The sequence below is a fragment of the Zosterops lateralis genome (genome assembly GCF_965231275.1).
Source record: "Zosterops lateralis genome assembly, chromosome: 2".
Lineage (NCBI taxonomy): Eukaryota > Metazoa > Chordata > Aves > Passeriformes > Zosteropidae > Zosterops > Zosterops lateralis.
The window spans coordinates 19,445,726-19,473,118 of record NC_139763.1 but is presented as its reverse complement, the minus strand read 5'-3'; the positions used below and the strand labels follow the sequence as shown (position 1 = coordinate 19,473,118).

Below are 27,393 nucleotides of genomic sequence, written 5' to 3'. Positions count from 1 at the left end.
ACACAGGAGGAAGATTGCAGCTTGGAGAGGAGTCATCCCTTCTGCCCATGCTCCCCATAGCGAGCTCAGGGAGCTCATTGCTTTCACTGCCTCTCCAAGAGCCAGCCCTTTGGGAGTGAGATAAAAGGAGTGGCAGATCTAAGGTCAGTGTCACACAGCTCTAGGGACCCATAAGCATCTCCAGTGCCTGGCTTTGAGTAACCAATGACTTTGTTGTGCAAGCCCTTGCAATACACAGAGCCTTTGGGACACCTGGAATGTTTTGCCCATGGACAGAACAGAAAGAGGTCTTTAGGTCTCTGCTCATGGGTGGCACTGCTTCCATGTACAAGGTGGCAGCAGCAGCACTGTGAGGGAAGTACAAAGTCACCACCACATGTTCCAGAATGATGAGGTGTGTCAGGCTGATTGAATAGGTTAATGATATTGGCGGCAGCAGCATGCAGAACAGCAAAGCAAAAGTTAAATATTTGGTCTCAATGAATAGATGAATCAAAGAACTAGGAGAGTGGATTGGTTTTAAGTGCCTTTAAAAATGTGAATAGTACATCATTCACCATTCAAATGGTGAATTTACAGATCTTGAAGAGCAATGATCCCCTTCACAGATGACCTTCCTGAAACTTTCCTTGTGGCGTTCAGGTCTTTGGAAGAACTATGGGGAAGGTATGAATTTTGAACAATTCTTGGGAAGCTGCAGCTGGGGAGAGGGTAGAGGGAGGAAAATAAAAAAAAAAATAAATCCTCTCAAACCTCTCTGATCTCCCTCCTCCACTTTTTGTTTTAATGATTAGCTTTGAGAGCCTGATTCTATAAACATACTTCTCTCCCTTACCTCTTTTCTTTATATGCTTTTGTGGCTGTTGATCCTTTGTAGATGAAGAGCTTTTGCCCTGAGGTTATTTTTTGTTAGGATAGGACAGAATTAGGGAATGAGAAGTATACTGAAAATAAAAGCAACCAAACAAAAACTTTTAAAAAGGATTTGCAAGGTTTAAAAGATTTTTAGTAGTTGGATTATTTTCTGTAGAATCACAGATTAGTAAATTTGAACTATTTTTTATTATTTTTATTCTTTTCTTGCTATATGTCACATAAGGAATTAGTGACATGCATGTGGGCAATTTGGTGTCTAATTAGGGCTGCAGGTGATAAAAACACATCATCAGTGTCCTGTCACCTCTCTGTTTAGATCATTCTCTTGCTCTCATCCTCTTTTTGCTGACTTAAAGGCCAAAATTATGCCTGAGGATGGACTCATAACTGTTCTGCTCACTTACATGTATACAAAAAAAACCTGACTTGTAGATGTAAGGAATCCACCAGCCAATACTCATAATCTGGCACTTTGCATTAGCAGTAAATGTATTTTAAAGTAATGATTTAATTTGCTTTTTTAAAACCACATTTGCAGTCTAATTAGACAAAAAAAAATTACTTTGTGACTAGATAACGAAGAGTATTATGTCCATTGGAACATAGATACAGTCACAGTGATTTCTGTCAGACTCAATTCTGACAAGCTTATTTTTAATCTTGAGGTTTGATATATAGCCTTTAAAAGACATATATCCTTGCATGCTAAATCCACTGCTACGTCCCCTTTGAGAACTGAATTTTAATGCACGTCCTTGGAACAAGGAATTTATTCTTGCACAGATAGATTGTTGTCAGTGTGTACAAGTGAAGCAGATTTTTGAAGCGCCTTTTTTTTTGTGCTTATCTCATGATTGCAGCTGAAGTGAGGGATATTTGTGATTCCTAAAGTTCATGAACTAGCATTAAATGAAAGCCCTCAACACACTGTGGATGAAGCAGAAGTACAAGCCTTTCAAGAGGAGAATGGGATGTTCATCCAAGAGAATAAATTTGCAGACCCCAAAGGTTGTTCTTCATAGGAGTTATTCTGTAGGAAGGACACCTTCGTATTACATACTGCTCAAACTTGGTGAAGTTGTTTACATGGCTAATAGAGGATACATTTTTCTGCAGCATACCATGAGTTGGCTCAGACTACAAGAGCAAGCCCTGCAGTATCCAAAGCCCAGGTAGCTGAATCAAGGTGCCTAAACCCCTGTGTGCAGCCCACAGAGCCTGTTCTGTTTGTGTGTTTGACAGACCAGGGTCATTTCTAAACAACAATTTCTCTCACACCTTATCGAAAATTCACCTCTATGAGCTCCAACTGTTTAAAACCTGGCCTTTAGCCCAAACTAGCTGCCTGTAGCCATGCTGAGGATGGGAGAAGCTGTTTGCAGCTGTCCCTCTGCTTTCAGAAAGCATCTAGAGAGGTGCTTTGAGCTGTGATGCCTCATGCCCTGGGACAGCTCGAGGTGAATCTCACGTTGGGATGGGCGCGGGGGTGGCTGGCCGTGTTGGCCGGCCCAACACAGCCCCTCGGCAGTCATCTCTCCCCTCGGCTCGTTTGCAGCTCGCAGTGAGTGTCTACGTGCCCCGTGGCAGAGACCAGCGCAGCCCGCGCTGGCAGTGCCGGCCGGGCCCGGGGAGATGGTCCCAGGGAAGGTGGTCCCAGGGGAGATGGTCTCAGGGGAGATGGTCATTGTCCCGCTGGTTTGGAGCGTCAGCCAGAGGCAGCAGCGCTGATGTGCCCTGCCCCCCTCGCTACCATGGCTTGTGCTTAGGGTTTGCACAAGATGCCTCACTTCACTGTTTTGTGTCAAATAATGGGTGGATTCGGCAGAGAGGAGATGGCGGGAGCAGGGGCTGTGCCAGAGCGGGCTCTGTCTGTCCCCAGGGCAGGCTGTCTGTCCCCAGAGCGGGCTCTGTCTGTCCCCAGGGCAGGCTGTCTGTCCCCAGAGCAGGCTCTGTCTGTCCCACGCCCCGGGCTGAGCCCGTTGCAGGGCGGTGGCTCCTGCGGGCTGGGGCTGCACAGCCCTGGCAGCCACACGCTGGGCAAACACATGTACATCAAATAAATTATGTACCAAATACGTATTAAATCAGTTTAGCGAGTCCCATCCAGCCAGTCCCTTCTTTTCCCCCGTACCAGCACGCATCTTCCCTCCTACCACCTTCTGGTGCAGCTCTGTGGTGAGTTACACACTCACCTCCCCCGAGAGCAGCTCCCCTCCTCCCGCTCGCTGTTTTCCTGAAGAGCAGAGTTGTTTTCCTGTCCTTCCCTTCACTCCTGACTGTTACCCGCAGCTCCTAAGGAGCGGGAGAGGACAGGGATAAACTGGTTAAATTTCACCTTTTCCCTTTTTTCCCGCTGCGGCCGCGCTGCAAAGGCGGCGGGGCTGGGACACGGCACCTGTGACAATCGTGTCCCCAGGCGAACTTTCATCCGCCTGCTGCGGATACCAAACATCGGCTGGGCTCGGCAAGCGTGGGTGGCTTTAGAGCTGATACTGAAGAGACTGGCATCGTATTTTTACTGCTGGTGTTACCCATCTAGACTAGAGCTCACATCTCTGTCCGACTGCACTGCAATTATGTCTTCATTTTCTCTGTGGAGAGAAGAATGCAACCATTCAGCATTTTATGCTTGGTTTGAGTCTGCAGGGCAATTTTCTTCTCCCCTTTTCAAACATTCGTTTCCCCTTTATAATTTACAATATATTTGCATTTATCAGGGAAGAATTTCTGCTTAAGTATAATTTAAGTTTTATCTTAAAGACCAGGTTTATGAGCAGCATACATGTGTTTTGTAACTTTTCAGAGAGATTCATACTAGTGGGTCTTTGTCCCAAGTGAAATGTAAAAAAAAAAAAAAAAAAAAGATATGTGTTGTCCTAGTGATACAGAAAAAGGGAAAATATAAAAGGTCTAGCACCATAAATGCATTTTTAGGTTAACCAGCACAAATATTAAGATTATTAAAGGACAGATAATATGATTTGGAAAGATTGGATAGAGCTTTAAAGAGAATAGATTTTTGAAGTCACATCTGATTTTAGCACAGCAAATATTTTTTTCTTTTAAATAAATTTTTTAAAAGGGGATGAACCTTTGAATTTGTATTCCAGATATATGGATATATTCACAGGCAGGACTTTTCAATGCATTTTAACAGGAACATGTAATTAGTTGTCTGGCAGAAGTTTTGTCTCAATTTTTTCTCCTGTCAATCTACTTCTTATATAAATTAACTGATGTGTGAGGATATAAATATAACCAAAGTGTTTGCATTTTGGCAGTGCTGTCTGAATTACTGATCTGTGTGCATGGTAGCTTGAGAAGAGTAGCCCCTTTGGCTGCTCATTCAAATCGTTATAAAATCACGTTTGCCATCACTCATACTGTTCCAGTGGCACATGGATATGTCTTTGGCATCTGACCAATTAATTTTCTATGCCAGATGCAGTGAGCAAAAATCATTCTGCATTAGTCTCTGAGCTCAGTATCCATCAATGGTCTAACCTTGCAGATTAATGATAATTAAAATAATACTAATAGTAAAACCCAAAATGCTCAAGACATTGCTGAAACTTTTCATAATGAGGAATTGAATGAATCTTGTTTTGTCTGAACATTTACTTCTTAAAACCATTTCCAGCAATCTCTAATTATTTAAAACATTATTCTAGCATTGTGTTCCATAACAAAGGATTGAGATGCTCTTAGATGGGATCAGATAGTTTGGTCTCAAAAAAGCAGATAAGACTGAAAAGCAAAAGTAATAGTGCTCAGACATCTGAAAGAAAATACCATCACTCTTTGAACAAATGTGGGTTTTTTTAAGGAACAATGATAATGCCAATAATATTGAACTGAGAACAGTATATAATATAGTGCTTGAAAATACAGTATTCTTCAGAATTCAAGAGCATTATCTCATTTCCAATTACATCTTCCTCTTCTTAATTTCTTTTTTTTATTGGCTGAATTACTTTGAGCTAAGATAATGCTGTGAAGTACTTCCGACACAAAATAGCCCTAAGTGAATGTTATGCATTATTAATAAAAACTCAGATAACTCTCTAAAACAAGATGATCCTAAAGCATTTAACATTTCATCAGCAAAATTTATCTCATGTTCTGCTTTTTTGAAAAGCATTAAGAGAAAGAAAAAATTTAATAGCTGCAGGAATGAAGGATGTGTGTGAATGCCTGACCTTTCATTACTACATACACAATGCCCAAATGTGAAAATGAAAATGCCAGTGCCGTACAGATTATGAATAGCAGCTGTAATGGTTTCTAATGCTTCAGTACAAATGAAAATGAACTCTGATCATAAAAGATTATGGTTAATTTGTCACACAGTAAAAATATCTGTAAGATTTTCTCATCTTTAGTGATCTTTCTTCTTCTTTAACATGTAACTCACATAAATCTCTTTTGCAGTTGTGCAGATACCAGCATTGCTCCTCTACAGTTTCTGACATTTTCAACTATCTTTTCTTTTAGTTTCTTATTTCCAGTTTGAAGTATAATTCTAGAGTATGTGATTTCCTTGTTTCTCAGCATGGAGCAAGTCATACTAGTGTTTATTTTAATTCACTGATGTAATTATTTATTCAAGGTGTTTGGCATTAGATAATGGATTTTATTAAATAATTGTTTTTATTGATCTCTTAACTGCCACAGTATCTAGAATAATCTATACAAAACTATACAAAATTCTGCATCAGCATGTATGGTACATCTTTTCTGTCCAAAGTATGTCCATCTATGCCAAAAATCAGAGTAGGGAAGAAACTGTTGGGAGGATATAAGTGCTAATGAAGCAATATTTGCATTATATTAGTATCACTATATCAATTGCCTGAATTTTGTCAAGACCAGGCAGGCAAACAAGAGCTTTGCTAGAAGCAGTGTTCATTGTGGAAGACAGCAACGTTGCATTTCCTGCTCCAGGAGATGCTGTGCCCATCCCAGCAAGGGGACTTTGCTTCAACTCCTTAAGCAGTCACTGCAGTCACTCTCCAGTCCAGTATTGGATTGCTGGTCTGTGACAGCAAAGCTGAATGTTGTTTGTTCAACCATCAGTGTAGTTTTAACCCGGGCACAAAGTCACATGTCTGCAAAAATAGCCATTAGCTGTGCCATGATTTTTTTGTTGACTTCTAGGCTAAGTTTAAGTTGTTCTACCACTTAAAATGAAGAGAAGTAACCCAGCAGAAATTAACTCAAAACTTTTCATTCTCATGGGGCGTATCTGCTGCATTCAACCTAGAGAAAAAAAGATTATTGAGTAAAGTGATGATTGTTGCCTTCTAACATAGTGCCAGCAAAATCAGACCATAAAAATAAGCCATCAGAAGATAGAATTTCTTTTCTAAATAAAAAATTATATAGCATCTATTCAAAAGAAAGGAGAACAACAAGGCTTCATTATGTAAATGTTAGAATTACATTTACCCCCTGAAACATCCTTTTCAATTGCTAGATCATATTGTTAATCTCTGTGTTACACTGAGGTAAATTAATGGAATAACATCAATTTCCAGGGTTTGAAAAGTTGTCTCATAATACCCTTCATCTTTAACCTTCATTATTTTATCTGTTTCCACTTTGAAATTGAAACTGAAAATTGAAATAAAAATTCAAGAGACTATGTGACTGCATCAAGGTGTCTAAACAAGTGCTGGAATTTCAGGAGACCATAAGAAAGTTTCTTTTATTCTAATTCAGATAATGTAGAGGAACATAAGAGACCTGTACAGAGATGTACACGGGATGTTGTATTTCTTTTCTTTCTCTCTCTCAAGTAAGTGAACTCTGAACTCAGTTTGACCATCCATATATATTTACAAAAATTTAGAAGTTATTTTATAAAATAGAAGTATGTTGTTATTACATTTAGCATTTTTAAAAATTAAACTTTACATGAACATGTATGCTACTATAGAAAAATCATGATGGCTCCATTTTTGAAGGCTGAACATGAGAAATTAGGAAGTAATTTGAATGTATTTCATAACCATTGCTAGTGTCTGGTGGCTGCCAGAGAGAAATGGTTCATGCCACTGTTTCAAAGCATAGTCTGTCGTATCGGCACTGGGTTGGATTTTTTAGAATGGTTAGAATTCACCATGTTGTGCATTTTGTTCTGCAACTTTGGTGTTTTGTTACAGCTCAAGTAACATTCTCAATAAGAATGGACATTCTCAATAAGAATGCCAGTGCAAGGGATGGGTGAACCCAAATTGACTGCATGGGTTTAACATCCCTGAGCATTGTGAGCAGTGGGCAGGTGTTTTGTGTCTGCTGGATCCTGTATGGACAGCAGCTGAATGGGAGAACAGAACTGCACTTAGCTCACTTAGAAACTGTCTGAAAGGGCTTGAACAAAATGCTCACAGAAATGCCATTTAAAAGTAATTGCAGTCTGATGGAAACAGCACAGTCTGACAAATAAAGATGAGAAATTTTCAGGAGAATACAACTGACCTTTTCATGTGAGACCAAACTCTTCTGTAAATATTTTACTTTGTTAGTATTGTATTGAAGCTCCATAGAACTATTTCACAAGATACATCATCAATAGACATCTTGAGGCTGCCTCATATTCATTTTCTTCATTACACTTTGAAAATTAACGTTTCCTCAGAGCTTTTGAGACTTTGGCAGTTAATGATAGGAAAACTAGCACTGGAACGTTGGCCTGGATGAGTGACCTGAGAGACCAATATTATCTCATTTTGTCTGCCTTTGATCCTTTAAAACTAATGTGTAGAAAGTCTAATTAGAAGAGGACAGCTGAACAATTAATTAATAGGGGAATAAGCACTACATTTTTCTCCTTGGCTGTATGGCATCTTCATGCAGCATGAATTAATTGGCATGGTGATGGTGTTGGCAGTGGTATGCCAACAGTTGGACTTGGTGACAATTTTAGTCTATTGGACACACACATGCTCATCTGGCTCTTGGTTGTTTTTTGATAACACTGAACAAAATAAGCAAATACTGCTACTGTTGGATCAGAGAATTCCAATGCAATAACTTCTAATATGTTCTCAGTTCTGTCTTGAAGTTTAACCGCAAGTGCTCTCAGGGGTTGAGGGAGGCCATCATAAATCTGTGTAAGTAGGAAAAGGGTTGCCTAAGGAAGGCACCTCAATCAATGTAAACTTTTCTGCATATCGCCAATACTTAGAGGTACACTCAAGAATTGGTTGAAGGCCAGTGTAGTAAGGAGCAGCTAACACTGCTCCGCAGTTAGACAGCAGAGTAAGGCTGCTGTTGGTATTCTAGCAGCCTTGCCAAAGCACTCTTCTCAGCATACACAGGTATTTACAGCACACACAGGTATTTACTGTTTGACCAATATTTTGGTAACTCAGTTACAAAGTTTTAACAGCCTTAAAGTTGAAAATATGAGCAACTGGAAAACTTTGAGTATTTGTGAGAGGAGGGTTTATTTTGACAAGAGGTAAATATAGGCACCATACAGCACTGAAATTCAAAAGCAACAACTTTATAGGGCTCACCTTGCCACAGTGCTAATACAGAAGGAAACAGTGTGAATTTGGTACATGTAAAAGCTTGACAGATGAACAGCCTTTAAGAAGAGGAGGCTTTTTTTATTCTCAAAGCCTTTATTGCAGAGATATCTGAGATGGCATCTGCTGTATGAAAGCCCACCAGTGTGCCACAGCCCTGATCTGAGGGGACCACTTTGTCGGAGGAAGTGAGTGTAATTCAGCCTGCAAATACATTCACTCCTTGACCCCTTACAGAGATTGCCAACAAGGGTTCCAATTAGTGCCAGCAACAGACTGTGACAATTTTAAAGATTGACTTTCACACCGTGCCAGGTCTTTAAAATAAAGAACATTTATACAAAACACAATTTGCTTTGACAATAATTTTCAGTATGCTATTATTGAAGTTATTTATGTTTGAATCTGAACATCTTTTCACTCAGCTGTGTTTCTGCCACTGTTTGATCCTGCAGTGTTGTAATAATCCCATCCTTATGTGTTTTATACTTTGTGTGGCAGTGGTTGTTTCAAGCATCCATTACTTACACAGTTTTAGGGCTCAGACATTCAATCAGGTTTCTTGCAAAATTCCCAAGTTCTTGTGCAGATTGCTTCTGCTGTTGCAAGACCTCATATATTTGATGGCAGACTTAAATTTTAATGACTTTGTGAGGCAGCAGGCTATGCAAATTAAACTGCAGAGTTCAGGAGTTCACAAGTTGAAGTTGCTTGGATGTCAAGAGTATTTCACTGCATTGACAGCAAGGCTAAGGACAGGTAATATCATTAACATCAGTAGAAAGGGCAGCCACAGTTTTCCAAATGTGATTGTGATGTCTCTGCCTTCTGATACCAGTTTACAATGCACCATCCTGATGTCCAAAAATTTGACCTGAACACTATGATCTTTGTGTTCTGTGCTCTGTCATCTCCAGAAAACAGTATCCAAGCCAATGCTCATATCTTAAGTTGCTCTTCATGTGTCTGAACCCAGAGCTTGTCACCTTGGCCTCACATCCCCATCTTCTGTAGCTGTATTTCATGCAGTGTTACCTGTCCTCCCTAAATTGGGACTCCAGACCTCACCTTTGTGGTGATGTACCTTATTTCATGAGCCTCCTGCTGTGCTTCTTGCCAACTGCATCCCTGCAACTGTCTTCTGAGATGGAGTTGGGATGTAATGCTGTGTGTGTGTGTGGTGGCAGGAGTGCCCAACTCTCACTGTGTACAGGATCTTCAGAGAGTTCCCAGAGGTCAGCTGAACAGGCAGAGACTGAAATCCCATTGCCACTCTTCCAGCAGTTGGTTCTGCCAGGTATTGACAACCTCTTGAGAAATTTTAATTTGCGTGTTCCCTTAAAAAATTTTCTGGAAAATATCTTCCTAGGCTTGGAGTGGTCTGATGCTTCACCTGCTGCTAAAACAGTGATTATCTATGGGTAGATGTAATTAAAAGACCAAAAGAGATCTGCCCACTGTAGCATGACTTTCAGCTTGATGTAATTTGTTGTACTTGCCAATTAGTGTCATGGAACTATTACCTGTAGTTTGTGTGTTCTGCAGGGTTACCTTTGGAAATGGAAAGGGAAGAGCCCCACATGCCATGGCTCTTGCTGGAGGATTGTCAGGTGCAGAGGGCTTTTAGCTTATGTTCTTGTATGCACAGTGCTGCTTCTCTGGTGGCAAAAACAGCCCTGGGGAAGGCACACCCTTCTTAAAGCCTTTCTCCTTGGATCCCTCCACATTGTTTCACAGGTGCCCATGAATTCTGAGTTTGTCTGATAGTTTATCAAGGTTCCCCAGGTCGATTCAGGCAGGTTGGCATCATCACAGGACTTCAAGGTTCACTGTGTGTGTATGTGATGTGTAATAACAACTGAGAATGAAGAAACTGCTTCAAATTGGGTCTACTCTGTCCCACCAAGGTCCTTCCAAAAGATGTCTCCATCCCCGGAAATAAATCTACCGAGATCTCTGGGGAAAACTCTTCCACGGGAATTGTTGCTTATGATAAAAGCCTAGGGAACTGGAATTTTTTGCTTCCCTAGGTGAATACAGATACTGTAAAACAGGTTTTATGTAAAAATATATATATACAGCTCAAATTAAAATGATTCTTAATTGGTACTAAATTATTTTAAGGTCCCTTCCAACCCAAACCTTTCTCTGATTCTGTGATTCATTCTATGAAATAATTAAAAATTAGTGACTTTGCAAACTCTGCTCATTAATACTGTGCTAATATTCATAATATTGAAAGAAACCCAACCATTGAATGATTTTTCTCTAACCTAGATGCTAGAATTTGAAGATAATTTCCACTTTCCTTAGCTTTGAATAGGGCATTTGAGGTAACCTGTTACATTTTGTAGTTAGCTTTTGACCCACTGATTTTCATTTCCTTACTTCAAAAATGTGGTTTAAACATGCTGCAGATCATGGCATAAAATTCCACAATTGTGGAATTCAGAACTCATCAACAGTGAGACCCAAATTGAAAAAAAATGACTTTAAAATAGCAGAGAAAAAGTGTTTCAAACAAGAGTTTCAGAATTTAATGTTCATTGTGAATGAAACAGTTAAGTTATGGTTAGAAGATATTTCTGAATTGTATTCCCTGAAAAATGTATTTATTATAGCTTTAATTAATTGTTTATTTGCTCATCTTCAGTGGGAAAGAAACCAAGTATTCCTCTAGTATGTAAAATTGCTAAAAAAGCTTTAAAATTAGCATAAAGAATTTCATTCTTCCTTCTTAAGAGCAATATATATACTTTTTCTATTTATATGCTATATTTGCTGTAGGATGCATATGAATAACAGACCCACTTACTCTATTTGGCTCAGATACTGGGATTCCCCCACATCCCTCATCTGCCTTTGCCCTTCCTCTCTTCCAGCTAGCAAGAAGCAGAAAAGAGGCAGTGATTTCTAGCCTCAAGTTCACAGAGGCTGGCATTGTAGCTGAATGTTAATGCCTCACATAGCTGGAGATGCCTGATACTTAGTAGGACAACTTTAACCTTTATAATGGACATAATTTGATTCTCAAACCATCTATATTCTCTCCTTGTTGCAGCTTAAGTAGCTGTGAGGAGTAGTGAGAACGGACAAATATAATCACCATGCAGGACACGGAGAAGGACAGAGAGATGAATCACAGATTCCCATCAGAGTTTTCAGATTTTAGCCTTGTTATCACTATTTGATTCTAATGTCAGGAAATGAAAGAAACATTAAGATGTTTTGTTGTGATATTGCTGTTAGCCAGTCAGATGGCAGAAAAAAGTCAGCAGCTTGTTTTCTAAGCTGGTATTGCAGATGTTTGGTCTTGAGTGACTCTAAAAGAGCGCAGAAATAATTAGGTAGTTGTTAAGTGAGTACGAAAGGTAATAAAATAACTGTAATATATATGTTTTCTTTTTTTAAAATTTAGTCACATTTTAAATGAGAAAAGACATTTCAAGGTGAAACAAAGACTGCAGTTTGGTTTCTTTAGCCTTTGCCACTGTGCTTCAGGTGCTGTTTAAAACACAGCTCACATCTCAGTGAGATGATGTACCTTGTTTCTATAAACTTAACTGTCTGTATGTTTTCCTGTCACACGGGGACAGAAGTTTGTCCACATACATTTAAGCTACAAAACGCAGAGATCACACAGTCAGTAATTCCATTGTTTCTCCATTCTTCTGACATATACATGGTACAACTGGTATAGTCTCCAGTGCTGTGCAAGGTTTATCATATAGATCCATAGGATATGCTGCCATACTGCAAGTAAAAGATGATGAGCTGTCCTGCAGAGTTTTGTCATCATTAGCTGAGAAAGTTTTCAAACAAGTGAAATGGAGTCATAACTGAGTACTGCAGACCAAAATAGCTGATGATTAAATACTTCTTTTGTAACTGTGCTGTGTTTTGTATGTATCACGAGTTTTATAGGAAATGTTTACTCTGATGATGAGGGATTTGTGTGTAATGCTTGACACCAACTTTTTGAATGTGTAACATGATTGTGTGCAGATACTCCAGAGGGTCTTACTATAGCCTCAAACATTGAATGCGTGATGCAGAGTCTAGCATCCTTCCAATGCAAATGTTTATCTTGCAAGAAAGTCTTGTCCACAAAATATATCTTTTGATCTTTTGGTTTTAAAAAAAGCACCTGCTAATCTAGGTTGAATCTTGCCTAGCCTGACACCTGGACAGGTTTTAATCCAAGAATAATGAAGACCTGAAAAGCATTTTCAGGAGAAGCTGATTTTCATTTTTAAAGACAATCTCTAACATAGCTGGACTACAGGAGGCAGTGGTGGTGGTAATCATACACAGCATGAGAAACATAAAGTAGTGAGTTCAAAGCAATTGGAAAGATCAGTTGGTCATGGTGCAGTTATCTCAGGGCTGCAGTTTATCCCAAACTAACAACTGTGAGCCTTTCTGTCTACTAACCTGCCTAGATTAATATAGCAATCATAATTGGATAGATGTAGATAGCACAGAGATGATGAGATTTTTGAAATAAATTACCTTTCTTAACATGCATTTGTAGATTCCCAAAAAATGTGGGAATGCTACAAATATCTAAGTAACAAAGTAAAAATTGAAGCTCTAACTAATTTTTTTTTTAGTTATGTGATATTAGATTAGACTTTGCCCCTTACATGACTGATGACTTTGACAAAAGTAGAATTTGTTATCCCTATTGACATTCAGTAATGTGTTTGCTTCATCAAGTATATCCTGGCTTTCCAGTTTTCTGATAAGGCCTTCAGTCTCTCTTTTTTTTCTTTTTTTCTTTTTTTTTTTCCCTTTTGGCTTTTTAAGTTTCATATCAGAGGTGTCATTTTGCCTATAAGGTGACTTTATATAAGACCAATACAATATGATTTCTTTAGTTAGTTCCTCTCAACAAGTCAGGCATGCAAAATCAATTCCTTGTCAATTTAGCCAGGTAATAAGTCACATAAATAAACAATTTGTGTTTAAAATTAGTAAAACCAAGAGAAATATTATTATATCTCAACAAAATGGCAACTGACCTTTTTTTAGCTAATATCACCCACTGCAATCATCTGATCAAAAGATACTGGTATAGACTCTGATTGTCTTTTTTTCCTTCTTCTTCCACTTTTCCACAGTTATCCACCACCCCCACTACCCACCAAGAATTAAAATATATGTATTATTTGTCTAGACCACTTGGTCACATCAAGATTCTTAGTAAGTTCTTCTCTTTATTGTATAAATTAGTTGTGGATTTTTCAAGCTTTTCATATGTTTTCCGTTTACTGGTTTCATGGCAAAGAAGAACTCTTCAAATTAAAAGGAAAACCTTTCCTTAACAATCCTGTAAAAATTTAAAAATTGTAATGAGACAATTCACCAAATAGTAGTCTTTCCCCATTTAGAAAGGTGAGCTAGAAAAGAAATGGGGACACATTTTGTCTTTTTTTTTTTTTTTTTTTTTTTTCTGTCTTCAAACAGGATTTGGCTTGGAGTGTACAAGAGCTAGATGGTATAGAAGTGGCTTGCATTTGTAAAGTAGGTAAAATTAATTTGTAGACTACAGATGCTGAACTAATACAACTATTCAAAGGTAATTTCATTCTTGCTAGAGACAACAATTATTGCAGCATACAGGTTTCTCTGATGAAGCAAAAAGTTTCTAGCATAAACTTCAAAGTTTGGCCAATTCAATTTGATAGATTGGAAAAAGCTTATTTCTTAGTATCTATTGTTATTTTGGCATATTATTAATCTCTGTACTACTATGCTATGTCATTGTAATAAACATTCTTCTACGTTACTGCAGTTTTCTCCATTAGAAAGAAAAGCTGGTTATAAATAGTGAGTAAAAGTATGACTCTTTGCTTGATTTTACTTTTTTTTTTCTTTTTATAGAAGCTGCAAAGAATCGATCCTCCTTACTGTTGTTCAACCTTACCCTGTAAGTATTGTCAGTTTTCTGAATCAGTTTCCTAGCAACATAGCAGCTTCTTTTTCTGCCCATATTCTGTTTGCGTCCCTACAGTGTCTGTGCAATAAAAAGAAGTGCAATAAGGGCTGTGTCTATTAAAGGTGATGTTTAAGATGACATTACTGTGTCCTGTACTCAAAGGCTACATTCATAAATCAAAAAATTACAGCATCTTTAAACTCATAGTGATAGAGCAGAATTCTGAGTTCTGCTTTGATTTCTTGTTGGTTGCAGCTCCTGGGTTTTTCTTGATTCTGCCTTGGTCCCACAAAGTTATGCTGCTGGAGCAAACCAGCTGCACCTTTTCTAAGGGGGGGCTCTGCCTGTATCTCCAGCTGGTGGAGGTGAAGGGCAGAGACTGACAGGCAACCATGTGAGGTTGCCTTGAATGGACTGAGAGAAACTGCAACCCATTCAGAGCTGGCTGATGTGATGTGACTTTGCAACTCACTCAGTGGTTTGTGGGAGTGGGTTCATGACCTGACAGGTCAAACTCATCTCCCATGAAAAAAGGGGAGAAGCCAAGCCAGGGGAGAAAACTCATCTGTCCATACACAGCCATGCTTACATTGTGGGCTGCTGAGGGGCCTCAGCCATGCATCAGGAGTAATTCAGATTCAGCAGGTCCATTTGGCTCTCTATTGTTGAGCCTGATACGTAGCATTTTTCATTAACAAGGAATTATTGCATCCTTTTCCCTCCAGAATTAGAGATGAGGTGGATTTGACACAAAGACTTGAAAACAAGTTTATCTGATGAAGCTGCCAAAATGTTCATCTTGCTAATGCAACTTGGCCTGTGCTGTGTATTTTTGTACTAGTCATTAGCCTTTCTGGTTAGTTTTGAGGTGGCCATTCAGCTTTACTTGTCCTGCACCCTTTCTAGAAGCTAGTCTGCACTGCACCTAATTTGTGGGGGAAAAGCATGCATTCCACAGCAAAAACAGGCAAGGGCTGCCACCCTGCAGTAAGACCTGTCAGGAAGGTGATCTGGGATCAGGTCAATATAAAAACCTGCCTTTAAAACTTGCTGTTTTACAGCCAGTGGTTTAGGTCACAGTGAATATATATATATCAGGGAAAAGAAATGCCCACCCACTTTTCTTTTTTATGTAGGTTTCATCCATTGACAGATATAATTCTTGTCTATAAATGTCACGTGAAGAATGGGTATGTGTTTTAGTGCAGCTATGTGTAGTCCTTAAAAGTGGACAGCAAAGTGTAGTAATACGTCTGTGAGGTGCTGTGACCTGTTATCATTATGCTGCTGGTCTGAGAGCAAGCCCATTTTTACTGAATGTAAGGGAAGCTGAAACTCAAATTGTGCACTCCATGCTCAATGGAAGACCTTAGAACACAGGTACAGTCCTTCTCCAGCCTTTAACCTGGAAAAGAAGGAAAGTCATGACCTGGTGTCTTTACCAAGGGCAAGTCCTGTCTGACCAACATAGTGGCTTTCTTTGATGGACTGACTGTATCAGTGGACAAGGAAAGGACTACAGATACCTTTTATCAGGGCTTCTGTAAAGCCTTTGACAGTCCTCCACAACATCCTTCTCTCTAAATTGGAGAGAGACAGATTTGTTAGGGGCACTGTTAGATGGATGTAGAATTTGTTGGATGCTTGCATCCAGAGGGTTGTGGTCAAAATCTCAGAGTCCCCATCATCAGTGGGACATCAGTGACAAATTTTGTCCCTCAGGGGTCTGTAATGGGACCAGTGTTATTTAATATCTTTATCGACAACATACACAAAGGGATCAGGTGCATCCACAGCAGATTTGTAAGTGACACCAAGCCAAGTGGGATGGTTGACTCACCTAAAGGACCAGAGGGACTTGGACAGGCTCAAGAAATGAGCCCATGGGAATCTCCTGATGTTTGACATGACCAAGTATGAAGTGTTGCACATGGGTCAAGGCAATCTCTGATATCAATACAGGCTGAGGAATGAACAGATCAAAAGCAGCTCTGCCCAGAAGTACTTGGGAGTGCTGGTGGCTGAGAGACTGGACATGAGCCAGTAATGTGCACTTACAACCCAGAAAGCCAAATGTGTCCTGGGGTTCATCAATAGCAGTGTGACCAACAGGATGTGGGGGGTGATTCTGCCCTTTTATTTCAATCTCATGAGACCCCGCTTGGAACACGGCATTCAGCTTTGGAATCTCCAGCTCAGAAAGGATATCAACGTGTTAGAGCAAATCCAGAGGAGGCCACCAAGATGATCAGGGGGATGGAGCACCTCTCTTGTGGGGAAAGGCTGAGGGAATTAGGATTGCTCAGCCTGGAGAAGACTTCAGGGTGACCTGATTGTGGTCTTTCAGGATCTGAAGGGAACCTACAAGGAAGCTGGAGACAGACTACTTACAAGGCATATAGTGACAGGACCAAGAGGCAGTGGCTTTGAACTGAAAGAGAGTAGGTTTAGACCAGGTATTAGAAAGAAATTCTTTACTCTGAGGGTGGTGAGGCGCTGGAACAAGGTATCCAGAGCACATGCCCCATTGGAAGTGTTCAAGGCCAGGTTAGATGGAGCTCTGAGCAACCTTGTCTATTAGAAGGTGTCCCTGTCCATGGCAGAGGTCTTGGATCTGGATGATCTTTGAGGTCCCTTCCATTCTTTAGTTGTGTCAGTCTGTGATTCACAGCTGTTTGTTCAAGCTCTTTGTGAAGCCTGACAAGGCAAAATCTTCTCCTCTCATTAAGTAGCAGCAAAATCTAATCAATAGCTGAACTACCTCTAGATATCTAGATGTCTGAGCTAAGGATGGCACTGAAACATTTTTCTATCAGCCATTTGGACTGATGTGACAATTTTATTCATGAATTTGCATTGCCTCACTCTGGTATGTCTGTCAGAATCCCCCAGGTCTACCTCAGCAGACAAAACACTTGTGTTTTTGGGAGTGATGGACATTTAAGCTCATGTAGGCATGAAGATCACCTCCCCAAGAACGTGCACAGAGCAGTTAGATGAGATTAATACCTACATGTTGGTGCTAGCTTTAATTGACCGATTTTTACCCCAAAGTTGGGATTCTTAGTGAAATGAACTGGTTGGGAGGGCCTGGCTGCAGGACTGTTGCACCCAGCAGATCTCATCTGTGCAGTATTATTGTACTTCCCTGCCTGTCCAGACCAGGGTCTTACTGATTCATAGCACCCTCCCCTTACTGCTTTCAACTTCAAGTTCTTCTGCAGTGGAAGCAAGTGTATCTGCAGGGATGTGGGGCAGTTGGGATGATGCCAGTGTGTGCAGCCAAGTTTTGGCCTTGAAGCAGTGCAAGACCCCTCAGTTTATGCAAACTGTGGGTTGCAAGGTCGCCTTGGTACTCCTGAGTCACTTTGAACGTCTGGTCCATGCTGGCCCTCATACTGCCACACCATTGCTGTCAGTAGTGCCTGAGCCTGTTGGCATCTCTTTCAGCCATGCAACCCCAGGTATTGCTGCAGGTCAGCTGTGTATCCTGTCCTGGTCTTCTGTGCAGGGGATCCTCTGACAAATTTGCCATACAGTTTGGAAATAATATTTATGCCTTTAAAAATTATGATGCACGTGTGTTTTCCCCATTTGTTTTATTTTGCCTCCTCCATGTTTCCTTTTACTGTTTTGCCAATAAAACTGGGATGATGGAGTAGAAACTAGACAAAGTAAAATAAGAACTTTTAAATAAAGACTGATCTTCTTCTCCATTCTTGGCAGAAATACATCTCTACAAACATTTCATTGATCTGTCTTCATGATGGTGATTTTCCTTCTACCATTGCATGAAAAATATCTGCCAAGATGGATTACAAAAGTGCTATTTCTTAATTGGTTTTATTTGTGCTGTTTAGAGTGTATTTTGATTTTGCATTTAAGTAACTGTCCTTTATGACTGCAGGTGAAAGTAGACCTAATCTAGATTTATAGTACTCTGTAGTTCACTTAGTACTCTTTGAAAGCTTTTGTGGATCATTTTTGCTTAAATGCATTCAGTTTTGTTTAATGTTTAAACACATTAAAACGCATTAAAATTTCATTTTAATTATGACCAAGTCAAAGCATTAAACCATCTTTTTCTTTCCATCAATATACAAATCTCAGCTAGGTTCTTATCACCAGTGTTCCTAACGAAGTCATTGAGCAGCTCAAGCAGTTAAAGCAGTTCAGAGTTTTGATTTCTGGAAGTATGGCATTTGATTATAATTTCTGACTGTTTTATTCTGTAAATGAACTATCATTCTGATTGTTGCCTTATTAAGTTTTAAACATTACTTAAATCAAATAACTTGCTTGTTTGATAGCCTTTCAGATTTTATGTGCAGGGATCATTTGATAGGTTGCTTTCACGATTAATCTCTTAAGCTCCTTGGATGAAATCCAGGCCCAGCTGAGATCTATGGCAAATTTGCTGTGCATTAAGTTTCGCAACGGGAAAAAGATAGGATCGTATTCTGTTTTTAAAGAGATGCTTCTTGTTTTAACGTGGTTATACTTCTGAGACACAATAGTTGCAGAAAAACTACAATAAATAACATTTATGGATCATAATGATTGTGGCAACAATCTTCTTGAGAGTTTGTGGGACTAATGATCAGACTGTGATTACTATCTAAAAATGGTAAAATATAAATAAGGCACATAATTAAATAAAAATGTCTATGATAGATTGCCAACTATTTAAGAGGGAACCCAGATCTGACCACTATTCCAGCAATTAAATTTGTGCCAAGATTTTAACCAAAAATATGATGATCTTTCAGTGCCATGTGGTTATCACAAATTACTGTGTGGTAAAATTTGTCCGCATTATTTCTTCCATGTCCCTACTTGCTCTTCTACAATGCTCTTGTGAGCCAGTGTAGTCTTTTCAGCCTTGTTCGCAGCTATGAATTACCATATTTAGTTTGCCTTTGGGCATTATGTCCTGTTCCAGTTAATAAATGTAATTCTTCCTCTTACTCACCTTTTATTTGCTTGTTAAATACTGGTGCTTGTAATTGCTGTTAGCGGTGAACCAAAAAGTCAACATAGTTTTTGCACTTAGGCAATTTTTTCCTTTTTTTCTAGCAAACTTAATATTTTATATTAAACTAATGACTATTTTTAATTAACAAACTTAAAATTTATTGCATATATACACTGTGACGATTTAAAACCAATAGTATTTCTGTACTTAATTCTGTTTTAAATGTTTGAAATTTCTAATTTTGATACTTACTGTCACAGAGCAGGTTTTCTTTTCATCTTGTGATTGTCCTATACTGCTGTCATTCTATTTCTTTATGATATCTCAGTACTACTCTGTGGTCTTCTAGCTACTAGATCCTTCTTTTTCTTGAGCATAGGTAAAAGTTTTGCTATTGCAGCACCTCTGCTGGCAAGAGCACTCAAAGGGGCTTTTTCAGCAAATAAAAACTACTTCCTTTGCAATCTCTCCCAAATTATAGTGTACCTGCAAATGTTCACGAAGAACTAGACAGTTTTATTTCCATCAAAAAAGTTTCTCTCATAATGTAGGATATTGTTTCTAGAATCTATCAATAAATGACCCACCCTAATGCTGCTGACAAATACAGGATCTAATTTTGAGAAGTCTAGAAAATGAGAAAGTAACATTTTCCTGAATGTCCTGAAAGTCTGCTCTGCAATCTTTTGTGTTTTGACCCTGCTAATGGGAAGCCCATTGATTGGAGTCACTGTAAGCAGGGTTCAAAGTTGGGTCTAGGTCTTTACTATTATTTCCTTCAAGCACTCTCTGTGCAGTGCTTAATTTTCCTTGTTAGCAGTTTCTCCAGGTAATGTTGAAATCATCAGCTCATTTTTTTCCTTTGAATTCTGTGTAAACAAGTAAAAATTTAAAATCCTGACAAATTTGAGCTTTTAATAGGAAACAGGGCTTAGGTCACACAGAGTAAAGTTTGAGGGATTTTGAGTTATTTTGACTCCTTGTTAAAATGTGCACCCTCATTTTGCAAAAGTCATTCTAATTAAGCTGTTTTTATCTGTGATAATGCAAATACTTTACTTGCAGTGATAGATGTCCTGCATTAGTGTAAACACCTCCTGCTTAAGGTCATTAACTGAGAATAATGGCATCCATTTGGCTAGAACACAGAGCATCAGAAATAAATGAACCTGGCGCTATGAAAATCATTAAGTGATAGCATTCTTCTACAAACCTAAGACATTAAAACACAATAGCACATCATTTTGCTGAGGCTTTGTTAGACAAGTGAATTCTGACAATCACACCCAACTGTTTTCTTAGGTATTTGCACATCCTTTGGAAACACTTCTATTCCCAAAGAAAAAATGTCAAGTGTCAAGTTGACAAAGAGGTAGAAACAATGACATCGTGCAATTAAATGCAAAAGCTGTGCTATTACTCAAACCTTTAACCAGCAGAGAATGTTCTCCCGAATACAGGGTGCAGCTGTTTCATTTCCTTACACCCCTAGTTTATAGTTTGGAGCTTTTTGGAAAGCAATCTGCTTTGGGCTCACCCAGAGTGCCTGGCAAAGGGCCAGAGTCCTTCCCATGTCACCACAGCAAAAGTGGAAATGAAAGGAAGCACCACGTTTTATGGCAACCGTGGTGTGCTCCCCTGGCTGTGCAATGGGTACATTAAACCTCACATCCCAGAAGGGGTTCTTGGAAACCCCCATGTGTTCAAATCTTTAGTCCTGAACTCTCCCATTACATTTTTGCAATAACATAATTTAAGTGTTTATGCCTTCCTCAAGTGACTTTTGAGGTTGTAGAAAGAAAAAGAAAGGTTGTAGAGAGCAGTAGGGACACATAGTGGTTTGCCATATTTGCTGTATGGGAATAACCTTGCCAGAATCCAGAAAACATTTGGCAGTCTGCCTGTTAAGAGAGGCCAGACTGGTGACTCATCTGTAATAAGAGCAAGCAACGGTACAGAGATTCGTTCAGCAAGAGTAGTAAGTGAAAACCAATCTTATTCCATGTTATTGCAAAGGAAAGCCAGTAGCCTAATCCTGCTGCTGTGCTACCCTGTGGCAGTGGAATCAACAGTTTGCAATCTGTTATTTGGGTGCCAAATAGACCACCCCCTTACGCATTGCAGAGGGGGAACTACATGGAGAGGAAGGAAATTAGAGAAAGCATCTCTAGAGTTCTTATATCAATCATGGTACTATTTTCTAGGAATTCACCTCCAGAGGACAGTATTTAAACTCCTTCAGCATTTCCATGTTGTCCTTTTTTTTTTTTTTTTTTTTTTTTTTTTGTGGTGGTGGTTGTTTCAAAGCTTCTGGGGATCTTTCACTTTTTTTCAGCACTGACTCTGGAGGCTGGGCTTGGTTTGTTCATGGAGCTGAATTTTCTGTTATTTACAATTATTGATTATTGTGTGGTTGTATGTGCTAGAGAGGTAAGAAAGAATGAACTCTGAAAACAAAGAAGCATTTCTTTTTATTTCTTGATTCTATATTGTGCCTCAGGAATTACTAATGTCTCTGATATTTTCTGGGAGAATGTGGCAGTGTTCATGCCTTGTTCACTGGTTGATAGTGAGCCTATGGTAATAGTTACTGTGTTTTCAATGTGATGATAGATTGGAGGCATGCAGAAATGAGCTAGACTTCTTCCTGCTAGTTACTAGAAACAAGGCTTCTGAGTTACAAGAAAATAACTTTTTAAGCAGTTTCAGCAGATATCAGAGACAGAAACAGAGGAGCACATTGCCTTGGACTATTCCATTACTCCTGCAGATTGTTAATTGAGTCAGAATTTGAGTGATAATAACAAGACTTCCTATGTTTACAAGGACAGCTCTCATGCCACATTGATCATCACCACTTGTGCCTCCGTTTATTTCTCACAGGCAAACCAACATTACTTAAGTCTTTATTCATATTCAAAAATAGTAAGATCACTTCTCAGGACTTAGAATATGATTCTGAAAACCTTAATTCATATTTTCACAAAACAAATGGATCAAAACCTGGCCCAAAAGAGCCCAGTGACTTTCAGCCAAAGTGAGAAAGTCTTCCATTGCCCATTATCATGGTTATGAAGTGAATCGTGGTTATGAAGTGAGGCAAGCCAGAAGCTCTGTGTTTGTAACTGATCTGAGAATAAACCAACCTCACTTCTGCCACTGAAAATGGAAATCCCATTGACTCTGAATATTTAATTTGCTAGTAAAAAGGAATTGTTAGTCAAATTTCTCAAGTGATGAGATTTTTTTTCCAGGAGCTGAAAACAGGTGAGCCCATTGCATAATGTAGTAGGTAGAAGTCAAGTAGGTTGCAGAAGAAAATTCAGAATGCTTCTACACTTCTAATCCCTGAAGCCCTACAATATGTCAATACTGAAAACATGCCTTGCACAGGGTGTGTTTAGGAGATATCTTCAGGGGAAGCCTGATGGCTTGCAGGTGTTTGTTGGTGGTTTTCACTTGTGTTTGGAGTGGACAAATACAGTGAGATGCCAGTGCGCTTGGAGACCTCCCAGACACATTTTGGCAAAAGTTGTGTGTATGTCTATCCAGTAGATCCCAGCTTATGCTGAGATTTTGCATGCAGTCTGTAAAGAGAGCATCACTGGTAGGTCACTGGTCAGTGTCCCTTCATGTAGACAAGGTTGGATGACAGCAGTGATAGTGGGAGCACTACAGGAATTTGTGTGCACACCAAGAGCCCTTCTCATCACTGCAGTCTAACAGTGGAATAATTTTCAGTATGTTCAGTATGCACTGCTGTTTCTTTATGTGTATGTACATATAGATTACCTCAGGATGCATTATGGTTTGACTGTATTTCCATTCCTCTGAATGCAAAATGTTGCTGTGTGCATGGAAGGTGGAAAGAAAAGTTTTAATTTGAAGTTATGTGATATATCTTGTCATCATCTTTTCTTCCAGTCTCCTAAATCAGCTTTTATTAGTGCTGCAAAAAAGGCAAGATTGAAGTCCAATCCTGTCAAAGTGCGCTTCTCTGAAGAAGTAATTATCAATGGCCAGGTGTCGGTGAGTATTCAGCTATTTAACCTCAGAAAGGATTCAGCATTTCATCCAAAGGTACAGCTGAAGCCTGGAAAGGGAGGTAATTACGTGGCAAGAAAAATGGTGACAGTTTTGCAAAGAGAAGGATTTTTCTGTTTTTGAAGTTTTTCAAAGGTCTTTTTTTTAAGTTCATTAGGCCCATAATTTTATGAAAAAATTGTCCCATAAAATTAAGATGCTAGTGAATGAATTTTGTGGTGATAGCACATATGTGTGTCTTTATAGTCTTAGTGCTTGTCTGTTGGTTTTTTCAGATCAACTTTGTTTTCATAAAACCCATAAGTTCAAGAGAGGTACCTTTTCAGGAAAACTGATTAAGATTACCTCACAGACCCCTTTAAAATTTGTTTTATTTCCTTGAACCTATTGTTTCCAGAATCCAGGCAATGTTAGTCTCCCTTTGAGAGATACTGAACTTCTCCTTAAACATGAACATCCAGCTCACTTTCATGATTTGCCGCAGCATCATTCCACACTGATGTCTTTAGCCAACTCTCCTCCAAACCTAAATAGATACTGCATTTTTTGTAAAGCAATTTCTGCTTTTTAAAATAAAAAGAAGCAAACAAAACCTCCCAAGATTATTTTCCCTTCCTTTTTTCTCTTTATTTTGCTGTACTGGTTATGGATTGTCAAATTACGTAGCAATGTTATATGTTGCTCTTCTTAAATGATGAAAGACATCAACATTTAATATCCACCTATAAAGAAAATGTTAAATACCTTGATCATAATCCTTACTAACAAACCGTAGTTTCCATTTTTTAGATTGAAGACACTAAATAGCTCCCTACATTCAGAGAAACAGTAATCCATTTTTCTGTTTTAGTGAAAATGTTTCAACTTCAGAGGCAATATTCATTGTCAGAGAGATAGTATTTGGGTAAAGAGAGTACTCCAAGCCAGACATAAAATGTATGTGAACAGTTATATTTTTCCAAGGCAGAAACCTATGGAGAGCAGCTGTAATGAGCATGGCTAAACCCCACTGATATTTCTGCTTTCAGTTTGGGCCAACACCTTCCTTCTCAGTTTTTGCTTTTCCATCAGAATGATGAAATGTTCTTGATAGAGCAACATTTATTTTTCTCTTGTTGCATGTTGTAATCTGATTCACTGATTTGCTTGACAGGAAACAGTTAAGGACAACTCACTTCTTTTCATGCCAAATGTTCTAAAGGTATATCTTGAAAATGGACAAACCAAATCTTTCCGGTTTGACTGCAGCACTTCAATAAAGGTAAGCTAGCTATACCTTTGTATGAAGCCTTAAGTAATTATCATTTACTTGGAATGCTTTAAGAACAAAATTACAGTTGTCTTCAGTTTGGGCTGGACTCTTAGTTCAGAAATAATTAAGATTTTGTCCATTTTTCTGCTCTTAAAAACATATTTTATTGTCAGCAAAAAAGAAGGGATGATTTTAATGTGCTTGGAGCACAATCAAAATTGTGTGCTTGTATCATTTTGATATGCTGCCAAACACTAGCGTGATTTGTCAGCAAAAGTCAGGAGCTACAAAGATTAAGATGTTGACTGCTGATTGAATATCATCTAGCTTATCATTCAGTGAACTTAGGATGGGATATTGTAGGGTTATGTCTGTGATAAATTACTCGCCTCAGTGCAGTGCCCTTTACACTTTCCATAGCACATTTCATATGCAGAAATAAAAAGGTAAAGCCCTGGCACAGAACTGAGTCTGCCAGGGAATGTCTGTGGCACTGTTCCATGTGGGTTCCTAAATCAGAGGCATCACCAGTGTCTGTAAAGAGCCTTGGAGTAGCGTGGTAAGCAGCACAGCTTTTTGGGGAAGATAGTTTCAACATGGATTAGGTACCAAATCTAGCTCACTGCATGGTTGCATACACACTTGGGACACCAAGACATGAGAGGGGCATGGGTGGGAATGATCGATGAAGGCTGGGGATGCCGGCTTTTGTGAGTTTTAAGGGATTTTAAAACCAGGCATATTTGAAGAAAGACTGCCTTTCTGCTCACTGTGATACAGCAGCATGCTCAATCAGTTACAGTTATTTACTAAGGGAGACAAGAAGTTTACTCCAGTCTGATGGTAAAACAGATGCTAAAGTCACACTTAAAAATGGGATGCAACATTTGTTAATAAATGTAGCACATATGTCTTAGGCATAAGTTGAATGCAGGTATGGATACAAGCATTCCATCCATGGATACTGAATTCCTTGAGTCCATTTGAAAATTTGGCTGGAGAAGAAATAGGAGACATTACTCATGTAGCTAAGTGAGGTCTCTACCCTTCTAAGGCACACAAGCCCACTTTATAGTATTTTCTGTCATGAGCATATAAACAACCAACTTATTCCAGGATATTTTGCCCCCGAAGATCAGTCTTTGGCCATCACATTACATTCATTTTCAGTAGTTCTGTCATGGATGTGTCATGTATTATCAGAGCAAATGTCAAATCTCAAGTCATTGGCACAGATACCCATGTGGCCTCAGTTGCCTAGCTGTATTGATGTTGCAAGCCTGCTTTGAACTTAGTCATTTTGACTGTTGGTAGGAATCATTTCCTTTGCATCTAATTCAGGCAGTTATATATTCTGAGGCCTGCACAGCTATTAATGACATATTCTTGCATATGTGTGTATATTCCTCAGTGTGTATGGCTGGTAGTGGATTGTTGTTTCTTTACTTAACTGGGGTGACATGCCCCAGGTAAGTGCAGATAAATGCAGATTCTTTTCACCTCTAGCAGTCCAGTAGTTCACCACTTAAAAATGAGGGTGCAAGCAGACCTAGCCTGCAGTCCTCACTTTCCATATTGTTGGGTCATAGCACTCTTAAATTTTCAGATGAGAGCGTATCTAGCAAAAACTTTAGTGCAGTAATTCACAGGCTGTGTGCCTTAGCCTCATATTTTAAAAGGTCCAGAAGAGCTAGTGGTGGAAAGCAGTGTCATTGCTACCCTCTCTTAAAAGCTTATATTTAGTATTATGCTGCTTCATGTTACTGTTATGCTCATAGTCTTCTAGCATATTTTAGAAGTATAAATAAAAGTAGATTTAATGTATAAGTAATAAATTCCCCATTGACTAAGATTAAGATTACCTTAATCTTATACTCAGAATATTAGCCTCCTTTATTTAAAGTGATAGCTTTCAATTCATTAATGCTGTCTTATATTCTCTACACTGTAGGGAGCTGTCCCCATCATCCCACATACATTTTTTCATCATTCCACCAGTTTGGTCTTGATTTTCCATAAACACACTGTAATTGATCAATTAATCTTCCTAAATTATGTTAAAACACTTGAATTACAATTCGTCATGATCTCCTTAGTAAGTCCTATCCATCTGGATACTTACGTATATCTGGAAATCTTTCAGATGGAAGGAAATGTTTTAATCTTGTCACCAACATACTGTGAAACTATTTCTAAATGATGGGTTATTATGTATTTCTTTTTCCTACAGTATTCCTTAAGTAAAAGATACCTTGACAAACGATATTAATAATCTGCACACATTTACAAAGCATTATATGAAAGTAAGGTAGGGGTTGATTGAATGGTTTTGTGAAGAGGTTTGTTTAGCTGTTACTTTAGATACAGTTGTTCTCAAATTAACTATCCTTAGTCATAATTCAGTGTGAAAAAAACTAATCAGGAATCTCTAAAAATTGTTATGGTCCATCAGTTTAGAGCTATTGTTCTGCACAGATATAATCACTATTGACTTTTCTGTCAGCATTTAAAACTGAAGTGAACTTTAAAAAGATGCCTTTACCATAATAACAAATAAAGGCCATTAATTTAATTTTTTTTGTTGAACTTTTAAGTTTGGTTTGTCTGCTTCATGGCATAGCCCCAACAAAAGGAAGAGAATAGTGATGAGACCATCCCTCCTTTGCTGATGAGTTTTATTTCCAGAGAGACGGATATGACTTAAGGGCCACACCAATATAATTTGCATATTAAACCACAACAGAATGTTTTCCATTTCTAGCAATGCCAT

General features: G+C 38.8%; 1 protein-coding gene across 4 annotated transcripts in view; it reads left to right on the top strand.

The window, feature by feature from the left end:
* The window catches only part of FRMPD4 (FERM and PDZ domain containing 4), a 345,066-nt gene that overhangs the window by 299,816 nt on the left and 17,857 nt on the right, over positions 1–27,393 (top strand). For all 4 annotated transcript variants that reach the window (XM_083854925.1, XM_083854924.1, XM_083854923.1 and 1 more), the window contains exons 5-7: positions 14,298–14,343; positions 23,252–23,356; positions 24,525–24,632. In XM_083854925.1, coding sequence (XP_083711051.1) covers positions 14,298–14,343; positions 23,252–23,356; positions 24,525–24,632 — 259 coding nt within the window. The remainder of the gene's footprint in view (positions 1–14,297; positions 14,344–23,251; positions 23,357–24,524; positions 24,633–27,393) is intronic.